The 22,532-nt window shown below is 36.4% G+C and overlaps 1 protein-coding gene across 1 annotated transcript in view; it reads left to right on the top strand.

The window, feature by feature from the left end:
- The window catches only part of METTL25 (methyltransferase like 25), a 55,339-nt gene extending 33,210 nt beyond the window's left edge, over positions 1–22,129 (top strand). Inside the window, exons 6-12 of the mRNA XM_042890254.1 lie at positions 351–445; positions 2,840–2,869; positions 3,982–4,055; positions 6,906–6,999; positions 19,615–19,689; positions 20,294–20,365; positions 21,875–22,129. Of these exons, the coding sequence (XP_042746188.1) occupies positions 351–445; positions 2,840–2,869; positions 3,982–4,055; positions 6,906–6,999; positions 19,615–19,689; positions 20,294–20,365; positions 21,875–21,973 (539 nt within the window). The 3' untranslated portion in view covers positions 21,974–22,129. The remainder of the gene's footprint in view (positions 1–350; positions 446–2,839; positions 2,870–3,981; positions 4,056–6,905; positions 7,000–19,614; positions 19,690–20,293; positions 20,366–21,874) is intronic.
- The last annotated feature ends 403 nt before the right edge of the window (positions 22,130–22,532 follow it).

The following is a 22,532-nucleotide window of genomic DNA, read 5'->3' on the forward strand; positions in this document are numbered from 1 at the left end:
TGCCTGCCTCACTTCTTATAACTCATGGCATGGCAGGATGTGCCAGAGGTATTTGCAAATCCTCCCATGTCCCTTAGAACTTTTTTCTCAGTTGATTTTTATAAAAATGACCTAGTTTAAAAAAAAAAAAAAAGTTTTGAAATTACCAGAAATTCAATATCAGCCAAAAACATCTGTTATGAGGAAAATTCATAATTATAATACTAATGTTTCTTGGTACTGGACTGGAACAGTTAAGTGTTTCTGCTACCATCCATTAACTGTTCATCTTGCTCAATATGTTGTTTACACTGTAAGGTAAAGTGAAGAGTTCATGAAAGCTGTGCCTGTTCTTTTTCCCCATCTTGCAGATTGCACAGAGGAAGTGTGGGGATTTCCCATGTGTCAGTACTTGAAGGACGAGGGCTGGTGCTGCGGTCGCAATGCTAGAATGTCAGCGTGCTTGGTATGATTCCCCTTTTTTTCTTTTTCCTACTGAGAACTCTGTCCAGATGTTATAGGATTCATTGTTTTTGGCTTCTAATCCAAGAGCCATGACTTTAATCCAAGACTTTGCAGAGTAACGTCATTAATGTTGTAAGCATGATGAATTGTATCTAAAAAAATAGTACTGACCTTCCAGTGTTATATATTTTATACTTGCTGAAGGAATGAAAAAATGAGTATTGACAGAAACATATTTTAAGAATGGACAGAAAGGCCAAACCTTTGGTAAAACCTAAACAAGGTAACCCCTTAGGGTAATGGTTCCTGGCCAAGGACTTAGAGTGGAACAAGGTAATTGTAGAAGGATTGCAATCAGTAACTCCCCCAACGCCTTCATGATTCATAATATTGAATGTTCTGACTGTTTGAAACCTAAACAAACTTGCCTCTTCCAAAAGTGAGAAGAGCTCTAAAATCCGTGTGGTTTAACAGACTGGAAACATCTTTTTAACATTGCACCAGGAGTTGCAAAGACCTAACCTCAGTGAGACAGAATGATGAACTGTTGTCCAATTTGAAAGAACAGATACGTATCAAAAATTTTGACCACTGTTTCAGTTAGAAGACTAATACCCTTTATTAGTTTTTAATTTCTTGTATCAAGATGAGTCATAGGTTCTGGTAAGCCTTTGCTGCTACCTCTTTACTTCTGTTTGAGAGAATAGTATGGACTGAAGAGGCAGTACAGGTTAACATATCAAGGTTATATAAATGCAAGCTAACATGATAATTTAATACTGTCAGATGAAAGCAAGGGAGGACAGTTAGTATTTCATTAGGCTTAAATGTGTTACCCTTGGCAAGGTACAAGAAAAAATCTGTTTCTTTTAGCCATGATGTTGTAAAACCTTTATCATAAAAATACTTTCTAAAAGAGATTGCCTGTTTTCTTTTTATTGTTAGTGTAATGCAATACTATTACTTCCTAGGCTGACCCATTACTTGCTTTCTTTCCCATTCTTTTTCTTTTAGAAAGGGAAAGTCTGGGCTGTCTTTCAACAATGGTAGGAAGATAAATTTTGTAAGCAAATGACTCCGAAGAGATAGTACTGAACATGTGAAATCTATCTGTTTTAGAGTTCATAGAATTCACAGAAATTAGGCAGTTAAAAATTTCTTTTGTTTAAAACTTCACAAAGGCAAGGAGTTCTCCCATGGCACTAGATGCTTCTACAATTAGTACATTTGAAATCCCCTGCTTGCATTTTTCATGACTGGGGCACTCCTTGCCCTGGTGATATGCAGCTAGGCACCCACCTTCCCAGGGGCAATGGCTAGGTTGGAGAAACTGAATCTGCTGAACAATGATAAGATATTCAATATAATGTTCATCATTACATATTGTTCAAATTGGTTAAAGGGCCAAGGGACAAAGGTCTGGATGAGATAACTCAGATTCACACTTTTCCAGACACATCCATCTTCTGCATTGAGGCAGGTATACACTTTTCACTTGTACAACTACTTGGATTGTAGTTGCAGCACAATCTGAAATACAAGATCAGTTCTCAAATTAGGAGAAGAAAAAGTGGGCGATTCAGTGAAAAGCAGTTCTATCTGCTGTGGTGGAATTTGGGGACAATGATCCTTCAGTGGTGAGACGTTTTTGATTTTTTATCTAATTTATTTTAGTGTCAGGCAACTGATTGAAGTTTTTCCTTCATTTCTACTATGATCTTTACTTCTGGAGGAAAACATACCATGCTTGTGATTATTTGCCATTCTTGGTCAGTATGGATCATAAAAATCAAGTACTCTCATACCAGCATCAGGATTTGTGATCTGAGGAATCTGTTGTGAAAGTTCATGCATTACCTTTCTAAGTTCAGTCCCTCTGAATTTTTTAATTTATTTACACTCATTATACTAGAGTCTAAAAGTATTTAAAGGCATTGGCCATTGAACCAATCTTTACTTTGAAATAATTGATCGGAAACTGAATTGCTTGCATTTCTGCAAGAATAGAAGATATAAAACAAATATCTAATATTGCATTTAAAATATTATATTGTAAATAAATAATTATACAATAATTGTATACAACAATACAAAGACAGAAAAAATACGGAAAGAATTCTCAGAAATTCTTTTATAAACCTAAGAAAAAGAAAGAAATTTTGCTCACATCTATACAGTTGGTTATCATTGCTTCTCTTATAAATAAACCAAAATAACAGGAGTGAGCTGTTTATGGTTCTGTAACGGTATTAACACTTTAAAGTGTGCAAGCTCATGTTGTGTCACACCATTAATCTTTTAAAATGTCATATCCTCTGACTTTTATACAATGTGTTTATAAAATGTTCTGATAAAGAATAAACATATCAGCAATTTAATTCCTTCACTCTTAAAGGCTTTGGAGCGAGTTGCAGTTGGCCAAATGGTAAGTCATACTGTTTATTTTAACCATTCTAAGATAAAATGTGTTTTTCCCCTTTAAATGCTCTTAATCCGCGACCTTTTATTGAACTTTTGAATTTCTGGAATCTAAAACACTAGCATACAGTACATCAAATCCTGATAGATAGCATGTGTCATCATGAAATTGCATTTTTATTGCTGCGGTTGCACCTAGTGAGTCTGTTTTCTCTTGATAATTAAGAGTCTGAAAAAAAGGCACGGCTTAAAATTTAAGCTACTCTTCCTAACTTCTTGCACTATCTTTCAGCAAGTATATAAATTAAGTCCAAATGCCCTTCTGATATCCCTGGTTTGGATCATTCCATCCCAGTGTTATATCAACGAATGTAAAAATAGAAATTGTTATGACAAAAGCTTATATCTGTAAGAAACATCATCATTCTCATTTTTAATCTCTGTATTTTTTTTTAATCCATGAATACTTTGAATTACTGCTGTGCAAGTTATCCTGTTTGGATGGCAGACACCTACTGTGCAAATATTTAAAAAGACTGAGAACTCTTCTCTCTGTGTGTAATCCTCCTGTTCCCTGTAGTCTTTCATTGTGGGTTAGCTTTGCCACGAATTTTAGACTGACAACTATTAACTATTTTTATGGAAACAGATCTTTTATACTCAAAGATATGAACTTTTAAGCGTATTCTGTTTTTATGAGCACAGTGCTTTCTGCATTGTTGAGACTACAGCACATGATGATTCAGCTAGGAAATTATTTATTTGTCTTTAGAACAGTTTAGGTAAATTGTTAGATTTATTTTGCAGAGTAGAATTTGGGTCATGATCACTACATTTTTTCTGTTCTTTTTTTCTCTGCCAGTCTTTGATCTTCTACTTCAGGCTTTGGGTTTCTCTTTTCTTTTTTTTCTCACATTCAAGTTGTGTTAGAATCTGGCAATGTAAATTAAACTGGATTCAGGAACATTAGTAAAATGTCCAGTTGTTATGACTGATTGCAAGGAATGTAAAAAAATAAGTAGAAGCCAATACTGGTTTTGTTTTTGTTTTTGTTTTTTTACTATGATCTATATTTAAATTCCAATTTTAAATCCTTGTTGTTGATTTTTTTTTTTCCAGCTGCCTACAGAGTCGTTGTTTTATCGAGCTGTTCTTCAGGTTATTATAGAAGAAATTTATGGTGTCACCAAAAGGTAGGAAGCTCTGAACTCAGAGAATACAAAACAACATCTGATTTTCTGTGATCCCTTTCTGTATTTCTTAAGCAGCAGGTTTGAAGAATCAGTCTTAGACTGAAAATACATATTGGCATTAAAATGAAGGATACGTTTGTTCCTTATGCACATCACATTTACTTCTATGTCCACATCACAGATGTATTGTCCTTCCTTTACTCATACCTGAAATAGGTCCTCCTTGGTACCAGATTCATTATTAAAATCTATCTTCAACAGCAAAACAGTAGCAAACATCTAAAAGTTGACAGTCTTAGGCTATCCTGTATTTCAGAAGACTTGGCAGCTTTAATACTGCAGAAGACAAAAAGACATTTCCATTTGTCCTGAGAAAAATGACCAATGGCTAACATGGCTGTCTGTGAAGGGCTACATCAGCAAGTGCTGATGGCTGCCTGTGTGTACATCAGCAAGTTATGTGCCTATGGATGATGGGATTTGGCAAGTTAGTGCTATGATCTTGACATCTTCACTAAACACTTTTCTGGAATTGAAGTCTGGATTAACTTTTATTATGTGGGGTGTGTGCTCATTAGCATTTGGTGCACATCCAGAAGCACACCTTCCAATTTAATTTTGAAGCTCTGATCCCGTTCCACAGCGCAAACCATGCTGTGGGAGGTGAGCAAACCCCAAAAGTCACTTGGGGAATATACTTATGATCTAAAATAAATGCTAATGCAGATACCCCCAAGTCTTTTGGAAAGTGGGAAGCCAGACAGCTAGCCCTTCAGAAAGTCTTTTGAAAGAAGAAATACTTGTTTATTTTAAAATTAACTAAAAGTTAACATGTAAAACCATTGTTGATAAAGTGTGAAAAAAAAGTGCGTGGGATGACAGTATACTTCATTTGTAAAAGGAAGCATAATTTGGAGGAAGTAATTTAGGATTATACTTCTGAAATAAAAGCAGGGGAAGCCTACCTGCTTGCAAGCTGACTAATGTGAGTTGTCACCAGTTTTAGTGGAAAAGCTGATATTTTCTTTATTGTTCTGAAACCTAGAGTGATTGTTCTGCATTTTTTAAGATGTCCAGTTCCAGAAAAACATTTAGCACATTAAAGCAATTGAGAGAATGAACTGTTAAGACTATGAACTATTATTAATATGTTCTTTTTTAAACTACTTGTATACAACATGAATCTATTAAATATATTGTGTATCTATGCTGACTCTTGCCAGCAACTAAGCACTCTCTAGCTGCTCATTCACTGCCCTCACAGCAGGATGAGAAAAACTCATCAAGATAAGGACTGTTTGATAAGTTAATGAAAGGGAAAGGTGGAAAAAATTAAAAGCAACTCTAAACACAAAAACAAATGAAGCAGAGGTTCACCCTCTCACCAGCAGACTGCTGCCCAGGCAGTCTACAAGCATCTACTACCTTGAGAATACCACCCTCCAGCTTTATTGCTGTGTGTCATGGTATACAGTACGGCATATCCCTGTGGTAGGTTTAAGTCAGCTGTCCTGGCTGGGTTCACCCTTGGCCTCTTGCCCAACCCAATCCTCCTTGCTGCAAGGCAGAGCAGTTTGACACCAGCTGAAATATCCATGTGTTATCAGCACCGTTTTAGTCACAAATGCAAAACACAGCGCCATATGGGCTGCTCTGAACAAAGTTAACCTATCTCAGCCAGACCCAATGCGATATCTTTCCCCCTCTAGCATCTAATTAGGAGGGCAGAGGCCTGTCATAGCAGCATAATCATTAACTGATTTTCAGGCTGCATCAGCCCAAATGTTTAAATGCACCTCAGTATTAAATATGACTAGAGAAATTCTTAAAAATAAATGTGGCCATTGGTTCTCAATGAATGGGGATCTCTGCCACCCAAAAAACATTAGAAATGCCATTGGGTAAAGTCATTATATTGACCTTGGTAGATGTTAATTCTGATCCTTAAATAAGGAGAAAGAGTTTTTACTAAGAATAAAGAGGGAGAAAAGTTTTAAATATTTACAAATTAAATTATATTTTTAATCTATTTGTTATTATTTCTACTTAGCATACTTCCTTCTTAAGAAATGTTCAGGAGCAGCTGTTATAGCTGAAAATGTAACTCCTAAGCTGCAAAACTCGATTAGGGTAGTGCTATGTGGGGAAATTGTCAAGAAAGTGAGTTCAGATTAATAAAAGTTTTATGTAATTTCTCCAAGATATTTTAAACAAAGCAGAGAAAATGAACGGATGAGACCTGTCAATGTTTCTGAGTGGTCTTTGTGTTTTTGTACGTTATTTTAACGTTTTCTTAAACTGTCTGCAATTTTAGCCGGCTTCAAAAGTGAGCCACTGTCGTCAACAGTGGAAGTTCTGGTATCACTTAACTAAGCTACAGTTTTGAGGATAAGAACACAAGGTTACAGTGAAATTTTGCTGTGACCTGCCATTTGCTCAGTCTGGTGGTTCACAATAAATTACAGCAGCATTGCAGTAAATAATGACAGTGTTACAGGAGCACAGAAGGTAATATCATTTGATAGAAATAAGAATTTTGTCACTCATATGAGAAAATAAAACCATCACGGGAGAAATTAAAAAGAAACCTTCACCTCTCTCATTTTTTGGTAAAATAGTAACCATACTCCAGCTGTAGTACAGCTGTACAGTTGTGCTTAGAAACTTCTCCAAGTATTAGCTAGTTGTTTTAAGTGAAAAGGAGAAAAGGAAAATTGTCACTAACTTGACCCAAGGGGCTGTCCAACAGATTTATTTGCCCTCAATAAATGGAAATTCAGATAAAAATGATTTTTAAAATCTGTAAGTTTCTGTTAGCGGAATGCATGCATCTCAACATTATATTTGCAGTGATCGACATGTTGGAAAAATTTTCTCCAAATCATCCTCCTTCTTAGATTATGTCAGGAAGTCTCTGAAAAAACTGGAACTGGATGATTCAGAGGTGAGTCGCTAAACAGAGACTGCATGAAATTGTTATATGCATGTAAGTTCTTGAGCTCAGCACCATAATGCAGTGTTTAGACTGTGCTGTGTTCATGTATTGCTATAGAAAGTTTATATATTGCTATATAAAGTACTATTAATAGAGCTGATCTCTATTTTGATTGTATTTCTATTAAAATATGTTATTGTTTGTTTATTTTGTACATTATCATTTAATATTATATTTCTATTAAGAAATATCTCACAGTTGTTTCATGTTTTTTGGAAAGTCCTTTTCATGTATCATTCCTTTGGAAAGCTTTGTTTTTCTAATGACTTCAGAGAAAACAATTGTCTTTTATTCGTGATGCTGATGATCAGAATTCTTGAAGGCCTTTCCAGTGTTTTTGAAGATACTCCTACAAATCCCCTTTGAGGCAAAAGAAATGTTCTAGACACTCTGTTTCGTACATGCAGTCACTTGGAGAAAACTAAAGCCTTTTACATGCTAAGTGAAGTAGGTATGAAGAGTTTCTTCCCTGAGGTGATACTGTGCATCCTGCTAAAAGTGACTCTTGCACCCTTGTAAACCCAGCTAATATACTATCCTATACAGAGATGTTGTTTTTTTCATCTGTACTTCTTTTTAAAATGAAAGCAATTGAAAAAGGAAAAAAAAAAAAAAAAAAGGAGGAATGAAATATATATGTTGACCAATTTAAATTTTCATTTCCCTGGCAATATTTTCTTGATTCCCTTGGACACCTTTTGAAAGTGAAAAACATAACATTATAGCGCCTAATACTGATCATTCCATCCGTGCAGTGTGCTTCTTATACAGTTTGGTTCCCAAAGTATGTCCTATTGATTTTAGCCTTCAGACAGTCTCCTTAAGCAGCCTTTGAAGATGTTCTCCGGTACTGCCTCTGTGTATGGAAAAGCTTGATCCTTTTTTTTTCCCCTGCAAATTAAGTTAAGGAGAAATGGTAACCTTTTAAAATAACTTTCCCAGGTAGAGAGAAAGAAGTACAAAACTGGGATTCAAACTTGAAAGGTCTTTTGCAATTTGTTTATGTTCTCAAGTGCCTTGTGTTGTATCTTTACAATACAGCTGCTAAGTTGGTCAACAGATGGCAACCTAGCATTAGGCATGGAATATGGCTGTGTGAATGGAAAATCCTGGCTGCGCAGTAAGATTAAGCTATGCAGCGGATATGTTAGAAAGTGTTTTGCAGAATATTAAAAAAAAATACTAAAAATCAAAGAAAAAGTAGATGTGGCAAGCATGTAAAATACTTGAATTAAATGTTGTAGTAGTTTTTGGTAAATCAGTGCTTAATATCCAAAGTTGAACTGTGTAATCAATTAGAATTTACAGGCGCATCAAACCATAGGATAAAAATGTGAAACAAATAGCTAAAAGACCAAATAATAGCAATTGCTGGTGGAATCTTGCTTACAGCTTTAAGAAAAAGACTTCTGCCACTTTGTTTTAAAAGGGATATTTTTTTTAAAGGATTCTTAGTTTGAAAATATTCTTAGTTTAAAAGGATTAAGTTCTGTTTGCTAACTGAATTACCTGTTAGCTTTTCTATATACATAGATGCTAACATCACACATTGCACTGGTTTAAAGTAACTGCTGGCATCTTCCTTATCGTGTGTGCAGTCGCCCAAAAGCAGCAGTGGATTGTTTGTGTTACAGCCAGTTTAATGAATTATTGATTAAATTCTGCTGGTAAAGAGTTACACATTCTTTTCTTTAAAAATAGTGAGCATGGAAACTTCATGATAACATGCCTGATTTTAGAAGTGCTGCCTTTTGCTAGAAAGGCTCTGGGCAAGGCTGCCCTGGCAGAAGTGTATCTCAGCACCACTTCAAGCTGCTTTCTTGTGTGGGAGCTGAAGATCTCATTCAAGTAAATGCTTGTTTTTGCTCATGTTTCTCATTTTCATGTGCAGCTGGCTGACAACTGAGTTTTATGCCAATCAAAACAATATTATTTTTCATTTTCCAGCTACATTCAAATCTGCAGCAGTATAAAAGCGGTGCTATTTTGATGGTAGGGTGAGAAAAGTTGTTACTGTTCTCTCAATGGTGGCTCTGATATTGCAGTTTTCATAGTGGAGTCAGCACTATATCTACACAGTATTGGAGAATGTGTTAAATTCCTCTCTTCAGAAAAAAATACTTACGTAGCTAAAAATGTGATGAATGTTATGCACTTGCTCTCACAGACAACAAATCAAGGAGAAATTTATGCAGAATTTGTTTGCTAGTTCTGTTTTTAAAATTGAACAAAAGAGCAGCTGCACTGCATAGACCAAACGTCTGCTCTGTCTCTGGTGGTGGCCAAAAACTGGTCATTGAGGAAAAGTGCAAGTAAAGAGTAAGCATAAGTGGATAGTACTACCGCAGTAACCAAAAACATGCCCATCATTCACTGCTAAAGGAGTCAATCGTTGTCTTTATTCATCAGTTTCTTTCAGTAATGTTCAAAAAACAGCTGAGTAAAGCTTGGTCAAACCAGAAGCGTCTCTTGCTTTCTCAGACCTGGAAAAATAGAGAGAGTGAGGGCAACTGCCTGAAAAACCCAAACTACCTCTATGCTCACTCATGTGAGTATCTGCGTTTTGCTAAGTGAGGGCTTATCTGAGGGCTCTTCTCAGGTATTCAGGTACCTCAACCCAAACAGTTCATCACTGGAACAGCACCTCTTTCACGTGTGAAATAGATGAGAAGGTCTTTGCTGATCAGAAATGAGACTCAGAGCCTTTATGAAAAGATTGTCAATCAAGACTGAGTGAGAGTGAGACAGAATAGTAACATATATATATATATTTTTCCCCTACAAAAAGTAGCATTTACCAGTCACCCATTTGTTGTTACCAGCTACCCTTCAGGGACTGAAGTTTCCCATTACCTTAGCCAAAATAATTTCCTCCATAGTGTTTCTTATCAATGTAGAAGAGCCTGTCAATTCCAGATTACACACAGAGATGTAAATGAACTCTTTCCCTGCCTTTTGTTTGAAGACCATTCCTTTGGGTAGTAAAACTGAGGCATGCACCATGACTGTCGAATGTCTGACAAATTATTCTCATTTTGTGAGGGCAGAGAGGGGTCTTCTAGTGTGAGCTTGATGCTTCACAGGTATGGTTATATTGCTCCTAGATTCAGAACTAATGGAATTGCTCTGTGGGCCATGGATCACTGTGTAGGGCTTCAGTAACTGGCGTGGATACACACAGAGGCAGTATTTTATTCCAGGTTGTTTTTCTCCCTGCGTTCCCATACAATCCATGTTGTACAGACAAAGCATTCAGTGTTGCTTAGATATGGAATAAATTCTTTCTATCAGGCTTCTTCTCCCTTTTATTCCCTTTTTGCCTAATTTAACATGAGCGTGGGACTCATGTGAGAGAATGAAGTACTCATCCCAGTTCCTTCTCCTGATGGAGCTGCCCTCCCATGCACTGTCAGTCTCACTTCTTTCGAGCAGTAAGGGCAGCTGTTCCTTCCTCTTGGTGCATTTCTTCAGCATGACGTTTTTCCACTGTTTGTGGCCTTCTTGCGGATAGATTTAAGTGTTCTTAAATCGCCCTGTGTCCTGTTCCTATTGGGATAAATCAGACAAAAGGTTGTTCACAGGGTGATGAAAGGTTATGGGCTTAGCAGGTTAAGGCTGGGAGGCTCAGGGACCTGCAGTCTAGCCAGGATGACGTCTGTTCTGTTAAGTTTAGGAGTTGGAATCAATGATCCTCATAGGTCTCTTCCAACTTGGGATGCTCTGTGACTCTAAGTGGGAACCTCAGCGGGTAAAGCTGCTCAGCAAGCAAGCTGGCCAGGATTCATTTCAGGACAGAATGCTATTTAATGCCACATCTGATTGCAGGAAGATATACAGGGCTGGAAACACTCCTGACACATCCGCAAAGAAAAGCTATTAGTCACTGTGATTTCATCTCCCGCTATACTTATACTGTAGCTGCTGCTAGGGGCTAATAGCATATAAGGTAGTTACTTTGTCTTAGTCAAAATATTTCACAAATCACTTAACCCTTTGAGATGCAGGCATATGCTGGGGAGGTAGAAGTTTTGAAGGTAGGGTCACCTTAAGCTTCCATGAACAGAGAAGTTTTTTGCCAGTCAGTGAGTGCGTTGTGGCAGATTCACTTGGTTTTGTTTAACTGAGCTTCCAGGTCTCCTGTGACTGGTGTTTTTAAGTTCTGAACCACCCAGTGACTGAACGTAACCCGAATTTGCTTCCTGCTGAAAAAATCATTGATTTGGTGAACAACCTGAGATAAGAATCTGCAACAGTGAGCAGATGGTTAACGCACACCTTCCACCATTCCTGTTGACTTCTTAAAAAAAGCTGCCACCCATTTGTCTTTTTTTGACCCTGGGCTTCAGGTAGAACATCTCTCAAAGATCTACAGCTGTCAGCTCTGAACTGCTGGATCAGCAAAGGGCACTGGACCTGTCTGTGAGGTGTTGAACCCATCACAGTAGCAGTGAAATTAATAACACAGTAACAGAAACTCATGTCCTGTAAAAAGCTCATTTGTCATCTTACATGATTTAAACAGCTTTCATATTTGATATATTATGGCTAGCAATGTTAGAATATTTTGAAGTCTTCATTTAGCTGTGTAGCTAAATGTGGGTATAAGTAATATCATCCTGCATATTTTGAAAAGGTTATGTATTTAAAGCATATTTAATTAAATGAAGACATTAGCAATTTATTTTGCTACAATAACTGATTCTTTTTGGTTTATTTATAATTAATAATTGATAAATAATTATATATAATTTTCTCTTATTTTTCTGAATGTTTTTTCCATTTAATGCATATCATTAAATCATGAAATAATCCTTTTTGTACAGTAGTTATGTTTGCATTTTTTAATATCACTAAATAAATCCAAAGAGATCTGAAATACAGTGGCCTTCTTAGTTCAGATCTTCTGGAATTCCTATACTACTTCCTTTTTGGTACATTGACTTTGTACTTTTGCAAACTGTAGTTTCTAATTTTGAGTAATAAAACTTACGAGAGAAAACTGAAAATATTTGTATGAAATTGTACTAATTATTTAGTTTGATAATTGGTTATTTTTTGTCAGACAAACTTTATTTTCTGATAGTTTTGGACACACTTGATGTATGTTTCATATGGCTATAGTGTGTTTTAAAGAAATAGAAAAAAAACAATAGTTTTTAAGAGAACTAGCAGTAGAGCATGTGTGAATTTTGGCTTTCATTTTGATGAAGTAAACACCTTATAGTTATGTTAGCCTATATGTATATGTAAAGCCTGAAACTAAATAGCTGAGCTGAGTGATAATATATCACGTAACAAAGAAAGTCAAAATTCTGAGTTTTATAAGACTAATAAAAAAGCTTATTCTATTGATTTTTTTAAATAAAATGAGGATATATTAATTTTAAAAACAACTAGTTTTGCACAAGGAGCATAGATATACTTTTATTCCAAGTTCCATGTAATTTATCACTATTTCAATAGTGCAGTTTTAACATATGTTTCCTTTTTATAATTGCTCAGATGGCAAAGTGAACATGGTTTAAGGAGATGTCTTCTTTTATGAGCCAGTTATTCATGTTAGCTAAATCTATATTTAATATATTGGGTTCATTCCTGAATACATTTTCAGCAGACATAACTTATGCTCTGCCTGCTTGCATGTATTTACATGATAAGAGTACTCTTTCTAAAATGAATACAAAAACAGTTCCAATTTACTGTGTTCAGATTCCTGCAGTATTAGATGAAAGCAAGGCCTAGAGCCAAGAACTTGAAGATGGAACTGTCAGAGACTCCTCTGAGGAGAAATGGATGTCCCAAGCACAGAAGTGCATTGTGAAAATGCTGCAGTAAATATACCTTGCAGACAGCTTCACAATGCATGGCTGATAAAATGTTCTGAAGCACCTCTGGAGTTTCTTGGGATCCATCCCTACTATGCATTTTTCCCCCTTCTGGTCTAAATCAGGGCCTATCCAATAAGCCTTCGCAAGCTTCATGGTCCCTCTGTGACATGCAGGTAGAAGCCCTGTTTCCCCGTGTTTGATCTTAGTGCAGTCTGTGTCGTGAGCTGTCCTGGATTTAGTCCCTCACCGTGTTCTACTCATGTCGTAGTGAGTAGGTTTTGAAGATGTTCCTTCTCCTTTACGCAGTTTATCATGTGTGTTTCCTAGTTTGGTCCTACATCTGTGTTTCAGGTCTGAATGATCTTTCAATTCATTAAGCTTGAATGCAACTGTGACAAATTATGCTGAGCAGAATGCTGTAAACCATATAACTAAGAGACACTGTGCTCTGTACATGTTATTGCCAAACAACATTTCAGTTAAATCAGCAGGTGAGCTCAGGGCAGGATGGAAAGCCTCTGTCCTTATGGAGTTTGTGAGGATAACTTGCATTACAGTATTTAGAGAGCTAAACTTTTTAAAAACTATATATTTGAAAGTTCCATCCTTCCAAGAAAATGTTCATTAACGTTTCCAGTTATGTGAGAACACTCTAGAGTAAGAGAATCCATCCATCTTTATCTATTCAAATTTTGCTAAAGTGGTTTTTGATATGAATTTCTGATCCATGTTACAAGATTTTGATCAAAGAAGCATGGCATTCTCTGAGCCTATCTCATAGGATTAGCTGAGTTTCTGAACTTAAATTCAACACCAATATGAACTCTTTAACTGAAGAGATTTCCTAAATTCAAATGGCAGGACATATTATTCATTTCCCATATGTAACGTTACTCAGTTTCCAAAACTTGACATACAGAAACTTTAACTACAGAATAACTGCTTGCAAATGCAGAAATTTTTGTGTGCTATTTGAGATGCCAGAGAGCTAAGCCAGTTTTGTTTTCAAGTAGATTGCTTAAAAGAATGCCACTAAAAAGTCTTCTGAGAACTTGGTGGTTGTATGGGAATATTTATTTTTTCATTTGTCTGCTAACTTGCACTGAAAGAAGCTACTTTCTTGGAATTCAAATATTATGAAAGTGTGCCACACAGCTGCTACTGTGAAAAGTCTGTGCCTGGTCCTTTTGCTGTGATAAAACACATAAGAATGCCTTCTCCATTTTTTGGCATTTGCTAATGTCTCCTGAAAACACCTTTCTGCTGTGTTCTGATTACAAAGTTAATAAATGCCTACCTTGACTTGGTAGAAGAGAATATTATAAAATGCAGTTAGCAAATGAAGGTTCTTCCTCTTATACATAAAAGGAAGAATTGTATTGCATCACTTAATTTTACTGTTATTTTTAAATTGCTTAAGAGCCACATACTTAGACTTGGGGAACTGTCAGTAGTGGAATCGAATGAAACATTAAAACATGAACAAACTTGTACATACATAACACTGCTTGGCAGGAAAAAGAGTTTTGCAGAAATGAGAAAAATGTCTGATCCCACCATATTCAGTTTTGAGGATTTTAAATGGAAGTGAACACCTCAAACTTTATATTTCTGTTGTTATTTAAGGAAATATTTAATGAAGGCTCAGGTAACATCTGTGTTACAGTGTATAAAATGTACCCTGCATATATACGCTGCATAATGCTGTTTTCGATTATAATTGCTTTTCAAAAAGGCAAAATACTATCCCAATTATGGTAGCATAGCTTTTCAGTCTGACAGCAGTTTCAAGCAGTGTGACTGTTGTGTTAACCTGGTAGGCAGCTCAGCGCCATGCTCGCTACCCCACAGTGGGTACAGGAGGGAACTGGGTGTTAATTTTAATAGGACAGGAAAGGAAGGGAAAATAATAATAATGATGATTAAAGAATATACAGAACAAGTGATGCAGAAGTGCAAGTGACCCATGCCCAGCCAGTCCCTGAGCAGCAGCTCCCCACCCCATCCAGCTCCCTCAGTTTTATCATTCACCGTGATGCCATATGGTATGGGAGAGCCCTTTGGCCTGTAGGGGCCAGCTGTCCTGGTTCTGTCCCCTCCCAGCTCCTTGTGTTCCCCCAACTCCTCACTGGTAGTGCAGGACAAGAAGCTGAAATGTCCTTGGCTCCATGAGCACTGCTCAGCAACAACTAAGACATCAGTGTGCTTCCAACATTACTCTCATAATAAACGCCAAACACTGCACCAGCCCAGCTACTTGGAATAAAATCAACACTATCCCAGCGGAAACCAGGACTGGGACTTTTACTTCAATTAGATTTACAAATAATATAGATTGTGTTTCAAATGAAGTTCTAAATAAACATAAGTTTCTCAGTAATTAAATTATATGACAAACAAAAATTTTTTTAACCGCCTTAGTCATAAGAAAATTGTAAAAAGTGGCTCTGTAGGATGGTCTCCCAAGGATTTTGTACTGAGGCTGCTCTGCTGAAGGGTTCTTATTACTCTCTGGTACTCTTGCTGGTATTCATGATAGTGTTGGTACAAGAAGAGAGAGCAGACATGAATGTGCAGTCAGATCGGGGGAAAGCACTCTCTTGGGGCAGCAAAGAGAAACACATCTGTTTAACCTGACTGTGGGACAGGATCTGTAGGATTTGGCTCTCCTTTGAAGAGGGTGTGCAGACAGGAAAAGACTTTCTTCAGTTCAATCAAAGTGTTCTTAGCCTGGGGAAAGAAACAGCTCTGAGAAAAGACTCTCTGGAGAAATGCCAAGTGTGGTATTCCTCATTGTCACCCACCTTGTGCCCATCTGCTTTCTTTTCAGCATGTGCTCTATCAGCACATTTGTGCGAATGCTTTATAGCACTGTGCTTGGGGATGCAGCACCTCATCTGCTCTTGAGGATTTGCTGACAGCCTCACAGTGTTTGAAGCCTGAAGATGTGCCCACCGTAGGGCTCAGTGCCACCTCCAGCATGTGGTGGTGCTGTAACAGGGACAGTGGGAATGTGACTGCCCTCTAATCCCTCTTGCTTTTTTTGGCTATTTCAGCCTCCACATCAGTCCACAAAGAGATTGATTACTTTGAAAGAAAGGATGCACTACCATCATAGTGCAAAGAGAAGAAGCACTTTTGCTGGTAAAAATCAGGAGCTAAATCAGCAAAGTATACTGGCCAAAAACTGTTTATGCATTGAACCTTACTGGGGTATTAGTAACATAAGCTATATCTTAGAGTGCAGAATTATTACTAAGACAAAGGCATGATACATGTTTTTAGGTTCCTTCACACATTTTGACTCATGCTGTGAGTTGATATTAACAACATCACCATCACAACGTAAGAAAAAAAGTTCTGTGCATGTATATAAAATTTCCTATACATTCACAAATCTGTGGCATCAGAGAATAATTGTACACACAATTCCAATGGCTTAAATGGGGCTTTCTTTGCATGTGCAAGTCCAATTCTGTCCAGAAAATGTGAACAATAATTTACTGTGCCTCACCTAGGAAGGGCAGCTGAAGAATGTGCTGAGTGCCCTTGAAGTACTGAAGCCAGGTGGCAAACTGCTGTGGTTTCAAGGCCAGCATAATCTGGGTTTTGGTCTCCCTTCAGATAATCAATCACATAGCTAGGGACCACTTACCCTTTTTGTGCCCTCTTCTGTCAACAGTTTTCCGTGGTCACTGTCTCGCTTTCAGCTGGCCTGAAGTATTCAAACCAAACTTTTAATTGAGGTGCAGTTTGGAATATTACCTAATCTGTCCATGACAGCAGGATGCATTCTGTCAGTGTGCTGAGCGAGGAGGGAGTGCAAAAGTATGGCTACATCCAGGAGACATTTCTGACCCAACTTTTTATTTGCAAAACATTTCATGGTTTGTTTTGTTTTAATTGAAATGATGCATGTTGAAAAATGGAGACCAGAAAGGATGCAATAGCAGAAAGGTTTCGTATTCATATTTTTACAAATACAGATCTTTATATTTTAATACCAAAGAGCCTGTAATTTCAAAAATCCATTATACTAAAACCCTTTTAATTCTCAGTTGAAATGAAAAGCTTATAGGGCAGAGTTCAAATAAACTATTTTGTTTATCTCAAGACTGATGTATTTTAGTTGCTTTGGCTCTTTATAGAGGGGAAAAAACCCTACCAAAATAATAAAACAACAACAACAAAAAACTTTAGATATTTGAACAGCTTTACTGAAAATAAAATACCAAGAAGGCTGAAACTGTCAGTGCATTAGTACCTCCGGGTCAGCTTTTTGACCTTGCTGCTCTACTTTGAAAAAGTACTTTCTAAATTAAAAAATATGCATGTATAACTCAAGGGCTATAAAAGTGCTTCAGAGTGAGAATTTTGTATCTTTCCTAAAAAATGCTTGTCTAATCTTCTTAATACTTCCCATGATAGAAACAGACTTCTCCAGTCCTGAATTAATTTCACAGAAAAAATTGTTCAAGTTTTTGATTGATTTTTTTTTTCCTCCAAAGCAAGCATTTTTATCCAACCTGCTGTAGATACACAGAACAACCTTCCTTATTTGTTGGTGACAGCCTTACAAAATCTGTTATTGTGCCCATTCTAAATTTTCTCTTCTTTAACCTTATCAGTTCCGGTTCACTAAATCTCTCTTCACAGGTCATATATTCTAGATTTCTGATCTCTTTTCAGAAAGATATGGAGCTCTTTCTTAGGGATTTTTCAGATAGCTCATGCTTTGAAATCTGGTGCCCCAAATGGATACAGCATTCCAGCTCAATCTTTACCACTGCCAAGCAGAATTGAAAGATTAATTCCTGCTCTTTGCAAGCTGTTCTTGCATACACATTGCAGTATGATTGCTTTTTTTTTGCAGAAGCACAACTGTGACTCTTGCTCAGCTTGTGATCTGCTGTATCTCCCAGGTTGCCATGTGGTGTTTCCTATCAGGAACAGCTGAATATTTCTGCCTGAATGTAGTCCCTCCTGGTTTTCCATACAGCATTTCAAACTCCTTTTCCAAGCAGTGCTCCCATTTCTGAAAATTATTTAAAATTTTTGCAATGCTTTCCTGTTGCACATATTGAGATTTAGTGTGGTTTCTGTTCTATCATTTGAGTTCTTAATGAAAACATTTTCCATTTTGTAATGGACCTTGATTCAGTAAGAATTTTCAGTTGTTTAGAGACTCATTAACAGCAGCTCTCTGGTTATGGTTTTACACTCACTTTTCACTCACTTTAATCTAAGCCTTGTTTCTTATATTAGCTTTTGAAATTGTTGTATGAAATGGTGTCAAAAATCTTGCTGAAGTCAGAATATATGACAGCCTTTTGTTTTTCTGTCATGACTCATAGAATCATAGACTGATAGATAGGAAAGACCAGTAAGATCATCCAGTCCCACCATTAACCCATGCCTGTGCCCACACTAGACCATGTCCCACAGTGCGATATCTACTCTTTTATTGAACACCTCCAGGTACAGTGACTCCAGCACCTCCCCTCCCGGGGCAGCTTGTTCCTATGCTTGAATTTTTTCCTGATATCCAAGTTGAACCTCCCCTGGTGCAATTAGAAGCTATCACCTCTCGTCCTCCTGCTGTTACCTGGGAGAAGAGGCCAATCCCCACTTCATCACAACCTTCTTTTAGGCAATTCTAGAGTGAATACTCTCACCCACCTCCCAAGCAAACTGCCTTGTGATTTGTTGCAGACAAACTCATTACTTACCTGCCTATCACTCCTTTTTTTTTATGTTTCCTGAGTATTTGTTCAGTTTTTTTTCAGTGCATTGAATTTGAACAGACTGCTCTAATAATGAAAGCCTCACATCCACCAGCCATCTGATTAACCATCTTTGCTCACTAATAGTGGTAGTGCTGAAGCCATTTCATTGCCTTCTTGGCTATGTTAGGATTGAGTCCATAATACACACATGACCTGAAAACTTAGAATTTATGGAAATGTTTTTAGTTTGTTTTACTATTTTAGGCAATTAAATTTCCTTGTGACTGGGCACTACAGGTGCTATCTGCTGTGCTGCAGTGGCCACCACGGGCTGAAAGGAGAGGAGTATTTGGTTCAGCCAAGCTCTTGATCTACTCTATCAAATTCAGCCCAAAGTCACCTCATTTGCAGTTATAGTGGCAATGCTGGCAGTGTTGAATCAAGTAAATGGGAAAAGAAGATGGGAATATATAGTAGTTCAAGGTGAATAGAAAAACTTTTATTTCAGACATGGCTTACTTGTAATACAATGACACAAAGTATTATTTCCAGAATCTGACAGTAGGTTTTGTAATGTGAAATACCATCCAGGAGTCCTAACTGAAGCATGTTATTCTGACACCAGACTCCAATCTTCATCTATTTAAATAAATCTCCTGGGCCAGGGGGCACAAGGGACGAGATTTATAGGAAAGGAAATGAGAATGTTATCTCCACTTTGCTGTGTAATACGCGTTTAAGAATGGCTAGAACTCTCTGAATAATGAATATATCTCTATGTCATGGTAGTGCAAAATACTGTCTGTAGAACAGTAATTGCAAATGAGAACTGAGAAGCAGTTATTGGAAAATTGTTACAGACCTTAGTAAATTGCTAATTTCCAAAAAAAAAAAAAAAAAAGCCATAGATTTCATTTTGTAGGATGACTTTCAATTATGATAAAAAACATATTTCATATTTCAAAACTAGAATGACTCTGATACTTTTTTTTTTTTTTAATTCCTTGCAGCTCCCAGACAGCTGTATAATGGATTACTATGAAAAATACAAGCACAGAATGAATGAGCTTGAAGCATTTAATATGGTAAAAGTTCTAAGATTAATACCGTTACCTTGTATATATGTGGTAGTTTAGAACAAAGCCCTGTTAAGTTTTATGTGGAGGTAGACTGTCTTACATTCTGGTATGCAATCTCAAAAACAAAGCAGCTCCACTTCCAAACTTCGGAGCATATCTCATTCCAAAACTATATTAGGTGTCAGTAAAATAATAAAGCGAACACATGGAAGATTCTTTTTCAAGGGGGACCATTACCCTGGAAAATAAAATGTTAGTCTCCTTTTAAAGCTAGAATGGTCTCCATGCAGTTATTTCATAAAAATTCTTTGTATTAAAATTCATTATTTCCCTCTTTAAAATTGTTCTACCTCATATAATATCATTTTCATGTTGGACAACACTTCAAAAACAACTAATAATGTAGTTTTCTAGCTTTATGGCTTTCCATGTATTTTTGATCTTTAACGTAATCTGTTCTGAAGATGTCCATCCTACAAGGTGACATCTGTACAACAAAGCCCCTAGAAATTGATTGACCTTCCTGGTATTATTTTGTTGAAGTGGAGCCATTGGGAAGTGTATTGGCTCCCTTTCCCAAAATCATAACAGTATCTAATCTTTCTTTCAGCTAAAGGTTGTGCTAGCTCCCTGCATAGAAGTTTTGATACTTCTGGATCGTCTTTGCTACCTCAAGGAGCAGGTATTTTTGCATTACATTTTATGGTACCTAAAGGCTACATCAGAGAAATGAGACTATTTCAGCCCATTTATTACTGTGCAGACAAAAGTCTCTGTTGTAGAATTATTTTCTCATATTTGCAAAAGTATAAGCATTCATTCTATTTAGTATAAACATATGCCCAGCAGATGTTTTTATTTTCAGTAAAGCAGCAACAGTAAAGCTTAGGTTCATTTAATCGAATAGTAATTACAAGTCAATAAATGATAAAAAATGAATAAATTGTATATGCAACAAATCTCATTTAATATGACATAGAGATTATTAAAAAAAATATTGGAAATGCAAGACAAACATTATACTGCACATTTTAGAGCTTCCAAAGGATATTTTGTAGAACATATAATTCAAGAAATTTTTAATTAGGTCCCATTACATTGCTTTTATTGTTTATTAATGAATATCTGTGATGAGAGGGGTACACTTTTACCAACCATATGGATCAACTGAAGTACATTTGATAAGCAAATGCTACTATATTTACTCTATAATGATTTATGATACAGTGTTTCTACTAACACTAATTTTGACCTTGACTTGATAAATTCAGAAGCATCAATCACTCTTTCTCTGCACTGGTAAACGTATTTTTGGACAAGCAACAATTTTATTGGAGGACATGGTAGCATCTTCCAGCTCCTGCTTTGGTCCATGGTGAAAATGAAATTTTAATATACAATTTAAACCCATTCATGTGAATAGCTGTTTTTCCACTCTAAGCCTTTCATTTTAACAGCTTCTTTTTATCATATCTAAAAATTTACTTTCTTTTTTGCCACAGAACTCTTGGAACAACTGAGCTGTAGTAAATGTATGTTTTTGTTCTAGCTGGTATTTTTACAGAGAGACAATATGAAATATTTAAATAATGATGTATTTTCCCACATGCCAACCAGTTATAAATCACACAGAGATCTGTATGATTTCCAAGACAGGAGATCAGACTTGCTGCATTTAATTCTAATTTACCTTTCCTAAATGTAATATACCCATTGATTTAATCTTGTACTGGTTGATTTACAAAATATGTTTAGGAAGAAAAAATAGAAATGATAAAAGCCATATGCAACATGAAGACCAGATCCAGCTGGCCTTATTCATTTGAAAAGTCAGTTAATTAGCTGCAGTAGTAGAATGTGCTGCATAAAACAAGTAGGACTTGATCCTTAATATAGTTTCTGTAGTTCAGCTGGGAAAAAAAAAAAAGCTTTATTGATGAAGGAGGCGGTAAATTGTCATTTCATGGTTCCAGAAATAGTTTAATGACTTTAAGATATATCCTTCTTCGCATTTCCTTTTTTTTACAACAAACTTTCACTATTTTTATTGTTAGACAAGTGTTCTTCTCATTTTGCATTAGGAATTTTTTTTGGGGGGGAGAGGATAGAGGGGCAATGCAGATCTATTACCATATCTTAGCTTTTAAGTCAAAGACATTTGAATGTACTTCAATCATATATCGCTTTGCAGAACAACATTGCCTGGTCAGGACTTGTGAAGTTATTTGATCCTGTGAAATCCCCCAGATGCTGTGCAGTTATTGCTCTGAAGAAACAGTCGTGTCTTTAAGTGGAAGCAAACTGCAGATGGGTTGAAAGCGCTGAACTGATACTGCTGTTTCCTCATTGTTCTTTTTAATTGATTCCTCAAGTATACTGATACATTTGGCAACTATTTACTTTTCAGATGCAAAAATAATAAATGCAATGCCTCTGTGAATCGTAAGAAATAAATTGTGATCTGTACCTCTTTTATAATCACCACTGCTTCCTCATGTCAGTTATTAAGTAATGCAGGATATATGATTTTCTTATAAAAGTTATGACCTGTATTATGTGATTAACATTTTAAAATAATTTTTATGTTTCGTCTTTTTAAGGCACTATTCTTATCTATCAATGTCCTTCCTCTTGGTATTTTTAATTTCAAGATTATTCTTCCATAGAAATCTTCTATTTTTCCAATGGATGACATCAACAATCTTAGGCAAGCCTGGCTTTTTTCTTTTCTGGATTCAGACCACACATAGTTTAAACAGAAAATTAATCTGTGTTATAGACAAGAAGTGTGTAGACTAACTAAGTCTTTGTACTTTCCTGCTCTCCAAGTGAACTAAGGCAGCTTACTG

Source organism: Lagopus leucura, unplaced genomic scaffold, assembly GCF_019238085.1.
Source record: "Lagopus leucura isolate 7727_CA_CO unplaced genomic scaffold, USGS_WTPT01 Super-Scaffold_100159, whole genome shotgun sequence".
NCBI lineage: Eukaryota > Metazoa > Chordata > Aves > Galliformes > Phasianidae > Lagopus > Lagopus leucura.